The sequence below is a fragment of the Jaculus jaculus genome, chromosome 1 (assembly GCF_020740685.1).
Source record: "Jaculus jaculus isolate mJacJac1 chromosome 1, mJacJac1.mat.Y.cur, whole genome shotgun sequence".
NCBI classification, from domain to species: domain Eukaryota; kingdom Metazoa; phylum Chordata; class Mammalia; order Rodentia; family Dipodidae; genus Jaculus; species Jaculus jaculus.
The window spans coordinates 316,155,578-316,162,790 of NC_059102.1; the positions used below are offsets into that span (position 1 = coordinate 316,155,578).

The 7,213-nt window shown below is 46.1% G+C and overlaps 1 protein-coding gene across 1 annotated transcript in view; it reads right to left on the bottom strand.

Moving 5' to 3' along the window:
* The window catches only part of Atp1a4 (ATPase Na+/K+ transporting subunit alpha 4), a 45,397-nt gene extending 38,479 nt beyond the window's left edge, over nucleotides 1-6,918 (bottom strand). Inside the window, exons 1-5 of the mRNA XM_045153575.1 lie at nucleotides 6,901-6,918; nucleotides 6,685-6,744; nucleotides 1,961-2,164; nucleotides 1,184-1,297; nucleotides 26-160 (exon numbers count right to left, since the gene is read on the bottom strand). Coding sequence (XP_045009510.1) covers nucleotides 26-160; nucleotides 1,184-1,297; nucleotides 1,961-2,164; nucleotides 6,685-6,744; nucleotides 6,901-6,903 — 516 coding nt within the window. The 5' untranslated portion in view covers nucleotides 6,904-6,918. The remainder of the gene's footprint in view (nucleotides 1-25; nucleotides 161-1,183; nucleotides 1,298-1,960; nucleotides 2,165-6,684; nucleotides 6,745-6,900) is intronic.
* Between the last annotated feature and the right edge of the window lie 295 nt (nucleotides 6,919-7,213).

The following is a 7,213-nucleotide window of genomic DNA, read 5'->3' on the forward strand; positions in this document are numbered from 1 at the left end:
CCTATGACGTTCCACATCTCCTCACCTTACATCCTTGTGCAGAGATGATCCGAAGGTCAGCAGGGATCTGGTCTCCACCCTTCACTTCTACCAGGTCTCCCAGCACCACGTCAGCCACGTTGATTTGCATCTTCTCTCCGCCTCGAATGACCAGAGCTTGCTAGAGGAAGATGGTGCAGGCTTGTTTGTAAAGTGTCCTGCTTCCTGCATCCTGTGTCCATCCTACAACTTTCTCTTCCTTGCTCCTTCCGTATGACTCTCCAGCACATTACTGAAGAGTTCCTTGGTCAACTGTATGTTTCTACCATTGCTGCCTTTAGAACCTTCACAATGTGACTTTGGTGGCTTTCCCACGGAGAGACAAGCTGTCTCCACCCCTAAATCTAGAGTTGGCCATGTGACTTGTTTTGGCCTGTAGGATATTAGCAAATATGATGCAAGCAGAGGCTTAAAGGGCTTGCCCTGTTGTTTGCTGGGAACCCGTCTGTGCCCATGAACAAGCCTAGACTAGCCTGCTGGAAGAGGGGACATCGAAAGGCCCCAACTGTCCTCCCCATCTCCACTGAGGTCATCTTCCGTTACGTACTAGCTCCTGCTGGAGTCAAGTGGGACCACGGAGCAGCCTAGCCACATGCCAGGATAAAGGTAAGTATAATACAATAATCAGTTTCACATTGATACAGTACTTAAATCTATTGCTTGAATTCTAATTTTATCATTTGACTCAAAATATCTCCTGAAGCATTGTTTTGTCCCCCAACACAGCATCAGACATAGGCCTAAGAATTGCATTTAGTTGTCAAAGCTCCTTAGTCTCTTTGAAATGGGAACATACCACATGTTCATTGTATTTAATGCCATTGACATTTGAAGAATCCAGCCTGCCCACAAACCACCTTTTGTTTTCAGTAGAATGTTCTTATTTGGGTTATAGACACTGTTTTCTCAGTAAGTTCTAGCTGCGCTTTTCAGATGACACCACTTCTTGGTGACGCTGTATTCTCCGGGTTTCATAGGTTTTCCTGGCACTGTTTCAGATCCAGGAGAGTAACCTGGCCCCTCATTGTCAGCCTCACTCAGTTCACCCATTGTAGGATCCAGTCCCCAGGGGGCTGAGTTAGTTACTATTTAATTGATCACATTTGGTGCCTCTTCTCATTAGATCCTCCCATTCCAGTCCTACCTGAGGCACCATGTTCTTAAAAGATTCCATGATCATGGAGCTCTTGGCTTCCTGATAATAGGAGAAGCAGCCAGTGATGAGGACCACGATGGACAGCACCATGCCCAGGTACAGCTGGGGAAGGGAAAGAAAGCTTATCAACAGGCTCCTTGCCGCCTCTTCATCTTTCTGACGTCAGCTGATCACTTCTAGATGGTAATCTTCAACCTCCTCATCCTATCAAAATACTGTCTCCTAAGATTATTACCCAAGGGAAAAATGGCATTATGTTGGTACTAAAGGGAGAAGGAAATCTTAAGCTAGGTGCCAGCTGCTTTTCCCAGTGGGAAGACCAGATGGCTCAGCTGTCAGACAGAGGGGCTGAGGAGAATCTGGGGCAGCGCCAGAACACTGGGACTCGTGGCTGTGAAGGGAACCTGGGCTATGGTGCTGAGTGGTCAGAAACAACGCCAGGCTGAGACTGGCTCTGGCTCCCCCTCCCCTCTCACAGGTGGGGGAGGGGAGGATTGTGACTAGGGCAGAAGAGGGCAGATGAAGATATGAAAGCTCCGAGGAAGAGAAAAGAGCTGCCAGGTGTTTTGATGGTCATCCTGGAAGACTGAAGGAAATCATGCCTCTCAGGGGACTGAACCAGGAACTTTCTAGATAAAAGGTTGGGGAAACCAAGGGCTTCCTTGGAGAGCTGGACCATGTGGAGATGGTTTGGGTCAGAAGACTGAAGAGAAGAGTAGCAGAGCAAGGGACTAGATTGGCGGCTTGTTAGATGGACAAACTCACGTTATCTTTGGTGGGTTTCTCTTCATAATGTGTCTGGATGCCAAAGGCCAGAAAGCAGAGGATGGCCCCCATCCACAGCAGGAGGGAGAAGCCACCGAACATTTGTTTACAAAACTTAATCCACTCTGGAGTGGTGGCAGGAGGGGTCAGTGAATTAGGTCCATCTCGAATCAGAATTTTTTCTGCCTCTTGGATGCTGTGACCCTGTGTGAAGAAGAAACAGGGATGTAAAGAAAGCTGTGAAAAAGACCTGTCTTCCTGATCAGGAAGGATACAGAGTCCCCAAAATAAGCAAACAAAAAATTGGTGTACTGTCTGAAACAGGAGAGTCACACCTGGTAGGGAATCAGTCCTCCTTACTTCCTGAGGGAGAAAAAAGCCACTTGGCCAGCATGGCCCTGACTCCTCCTAACAAACATCAGTATCAGAGAAGCTATAGGTCTACTCCTGGGTCCCTAAAGTCTCCTTTGGAGAGCCATTAGTGACCTTGAAAATTAATCCTTGATTAAATTTTGGCTACCTGCTTGGTCTTAAACACTCAGGGAGAAATGTATAACCAAAGATAGAGGGATACCTCAAATATTATATGAATGGCCTATTAAATAATATAAGAGCTTCCCAAAGGGAAAACAAACAAGGCTTTCAGACATGTTGTCCCCTCTCTACTAGTTCTAATTCTACAATAAGGAAAGATGACCATAGATGTCAAAATGGTTATTTTCAAATCTAAAACATATATGGATAACTCTGATCAAGGGTCGCTTAGTTCAAAAGACTTCCTATACTAAAAACAATGGTAAATCCTTTCTAACTTGTTCCAGGACATCATTAAATAAGTCCTAAAGCCAAAAATATATTGTACAGCCCCTAATGACACACAATGGCTTCATGGTGCCAACCTTTGGCCCTGGCTTCCGCTAGGACAGGTTAAAAAAAGGTACACTCTGGGAGGCTATTATACAAAATGTGATATATTCACTGTTATCAAGATTAAATGTTGTGTATATATTCCCGATAACTTTGCTAACATCTCATGTGTTTTACAAGCCATGCAAGAACAGATTTAGACCACGTCAGACACTGCTGTGCTATTTGGTGAACAGTTATGGAAAAAAATGTCTCAGCCAGCTCATACTCAGATGGTTCTGAGACAATTCAACTCCATCTACCTGGGTTCCCTCAAATGCTCCCCAAAACCTGTAAGTCCAGAAGAAGGAAGACTCTGAAAGCAACTAGTCTTCTATGTGCCCACTTCTTACTAACTCCTTACTTTTATTCTTTCTCCCCAACAGTTTCTTCTAAGACTATCTTCCTGCACTCCATCAGTACACTTCAGGGTCCTTTAGAATGGTTCCCCTCTCTGGGAGCTCTGTGACTGCCACATGTCTACCCCCCTGTTCAGCTGGAAGCAGTTTAAGACTGACCAGTCATCATCCTCTTTCCTCTGACAGCATTAGAGTGTCTTCTCAAGAGAGTGGGGAATGACAGGGAGTAGGCAGATAGGGTGACTAGGTTCCTGAAATTAATAAAAGACAGGAAAGTCTGCACTTGCTAGAAATCAGAGTTGATCTGACTTATCTCTTGCCTAGTTCCTTAGACCTGTTTTTCTACAAACAACCTGCACTCCTCTTGGGAGGGAAGTCTTTTGTAGGATTTAAACATTGTGGTTGGTCAAGTTCAGCCCCTGGAACTTGAAGTCAGGGCTAGCCAGTTCCTGAGATGGCCTCTAGCCCTAACCAATCAGCTGTCTCTCTGGTTCACCTGAGCAGGAAGACAAAACTCACCACTGTAAGGTTATAAATACCTTTGTAAGTGGAGGTGTGCTCGCTGAGCTGCCTGAGCAGTTGGGAACTTCCAGCTGTGGGTGAGTTTTCCCTGGCTGAGCCTGGGCTTGGCTTAGCCTGGCGAGCCAAGGGGAAAGCGCCCTAGCCCTTACTTTCCACACGGGCTCTTTATCTCTTCCCGCTCCCCACGTGACAGGTGCTCTTTAAACTTTCTACTCGTTTTTTTCCCCCATGGGTTTTCTCAGGCCTTCTACATGGGTCCGCTAGCCATGTGGGTGCCTTTCCTTGGCTCTATACTTTCCTAAATAAATATAATTTAACAGTGAACAGAAAAGGAAAGCTGTGAGAAAGAGAGGATCTGCTACTTGCAGCCCCAGCATGAGTCCAGACCTCAGCAGGCCTCTCAACACCAGTCTGGAACTTCTTCCTAGATAAGGCAGGATTTTAGAATTTGTATAATAGAAGGAACATCATTTAGCACGCTTACATAGGCCTTTTCAAAAGAACATTTTATTTATTTGGTGTGTGTGGGGGGAGGCATAGGCACTCCAGGGCCACTAGCCACCACAAACTCCAGATGCATGAGCCACCTTGTGCATCTGGTTTACGTGGGTCCTGGAGAATGAAACCTGGGTTCTTAGGCTTTTCAGGCAAACACCTTAACAACTAAGCCATCTCTTCAGCCCCCGTTTTTTGTTTTTTGTTTATGGATTAATTTACCAACTTTTTGAACTGAAATGCTTCTCTTAGGGATTGGTAACCATGAATTGTGCTGAGAATAAAATGTCTCTACTCTTACGGAGTTCAAGTGAACAGACAAGCACATAGAGACAATTATGATGTGTAAGGCCCCTGCGATGGTAAATGTTGGTGCACACTGACATCCATGCTTCGGCTTTTCATTTTGGAAACAGGGGAAGAAAAAACTAAACACATGGATGCATAGATTCCCATTCGGGTCTTGTGCATGAGCTCCCACACTTCTTCCTCTGACAGTCTACCAACCCCATCAGCCACCCCCTGTGTCTCTTCAGAAAAACACAAGGAGTCTCCAAGACTTATTCAGGTGCTCCATAAAATCAAAGCTTTTCATAATCATACAAAATCATTGTCTTTTTCACTCTCATTGTCAAGAGTCGATGTTTGGCCAGTGAGTTCCAAGCCAATCTGGGCTACACAGTGAAACCTCATTAAAAAAAAAAAAAATGAGTACATGGTAGATAGTTTGGATCTTTTTTTTTAATTTTTAATTTTTTTATTGACAACTTCTATACTTACAGACAATAAACCGTGATATTTCTCTTCCCTCCCCCATTGGTAGTTTAGATCTTAAGTGTCCCTCAAAGGCCATATGCCAAAAGCTTGGTCCCCAGCTGATGGTGGTGTTGGCAGATGGCAGAACCATTAGGAGACAGGGTTTAGTTGGAAGAAGTGGGCCACTGGGAGGGGCTTTGCAAGGTATATTGGGAGCCTGGCGTGGTGGCACACGTCTCTAAGCCCAGTACTCAGGAGACAGAGGTAGGAGGATCGCAGTGAGTTTGAAGCCACCCTGAGACTACGTAGTGAATTCCAGGTCTGCCTGGGCTAGAGACCCTACCTCAAAAAACAAACAACAACAACAAAAGGCTGGAGAGGTGGCACTTGCCTGTGAAGCCTCAGGACCCAGGTTTGATTTCCCCGATACCCACACAACCCCGGTGTACAAGGTGGCACAAGCATCTGGAGTTTGTTTGCAGCAGCTGGATCCCCTGGCACACCTATTCCCTGTCTGCCTCGTTCTTTCTCTCAAATTAATAAATAAAAATAAATATTTAAAAAGCCTAAAGGTATATTGGGATGTTGGCCCCTTGCTTCTTCTCTCTCTCCACCTTCTGAGGACTGTACCCAAACTCCAGACACTTGTGCCACGTTGTGTATCTGGCTTTAGGTGGGTACTGGGTAATCAAACCCAGGCTGGCAGGTTTTGCAAGCAAGCACTTTAACCACTGAGCTATCTCCCCAGCTCATAAAATTTAAATTTGTTGGGTATAATGGCACACAACCATTCACCCTAGGACTTAGGAGGCTGAGATTGGAGGATTGTTTTGAGTTCAAGGCCAGCCTGGGGCTACAGAATAAATTCCAGGTCAGCCTGGTCTGCAGTGAGACCCTGCCTCCAAAAATTAAAAAACGTTTAAAACTTAATTTATGCATGTACATGTGCATGTCTGTGAGCACATGTACACCAGGGTATCATGCCACTGCATGCTAGATACATGTACCACTTTGGGTTCAGGTTCATGTTTGTGTTAGGGAACTGAACCTGGGCCAGCAGGCTTTGCAAGCAAGTGCTTTCAGGCACTGAACCATCTTTTTTTTTTTTTTTTTTTTTTTAAGTAGGGTCTCACTCTAGTCCAGGTTGACCTGGAATTCACCAGGTAGTCTCAGGGTGGCCTCAATCTCACAGTGATCTTCCTACCTCTCCCTTCCAACTGCTGGGATTAAAGGCGTGCACCACCATACCCAGCTCACCCTTACTCTTGTTATTTCTAAATGAGCAGGTAAACATTTTAAAAATTTTTCAATTTTAACTTTTACTATGGTAAATATAGATAATTGTATGCCATTAAGCGAAAGCTCTTTAGGGTCCTGGGCACATTATATAAGTGTAAACAGGGCTTTTGTACTGTAAACAGTACAAAGCAAAAGCATCACTAAACCGTTCTTACTACTACTGATCTTGTGTCTTTGGGGGCGGTTACTGTTGTCAACTTTTTTCAGGTAGGGTTCTGTAGCACTTGGCTGGAATGAAGGTGAGAGGAATGAAATTGGGTTTGAAGTTGGGGGGCTTGATTTCTCTCTCTGCTTTGTCCTGGCAGCCCCATGTCAACTGGAAGCTTCTACCTGCCTAAGGGTGTGTGTGTGTGGGGGGGGGGGGCGGCGGCGGCGGTCCTTACTGACCTGGGTCAGGTCCACAGAATACTTGGCGCTCAGTTCTTCCAAGGTCAGCTTGTGATCATTCTGAGGGTACAGTAGAGTCATGACGGTGGTGAGCCCAGGTCATTTTCAGGGAGAGGGGAGAAGAAGGGGTGGGGTGGGGTGGAGCAGGGATGGTGGAAGTCAGGCGGGTGGGAAGCTGAGGGTGTCTCAAGGGACGGCTTGTTGGAGAGTCCTCACCATAGCCACTTCCTTCTTCAGCTCCTCTAAGTCTTTCTTTCTTTTCTTGTTTTTCTTTGCCCATTTTTTATGGGTAGTTGGAGGCCCGAGTTTAGGTTGTGGGCTTAGATTGTGGTTAGCACGGGCCACTGACCCTTTGTTCTTGTCAAGCTCCATAGTGATCCCTGGAGATGGCTGTCCCTGCAACTGGTGAGAAAGCAGAACGGTGTTGCAGGAGGGGTGAGGCCCATGGAAGGGGGGCGGTGTGGGGAAGGAAGGAAGGAAAAGCGAGCGGGTCTGGGCAGCAAGGGTGGGTGGGAGTCGGGGGAGGTGT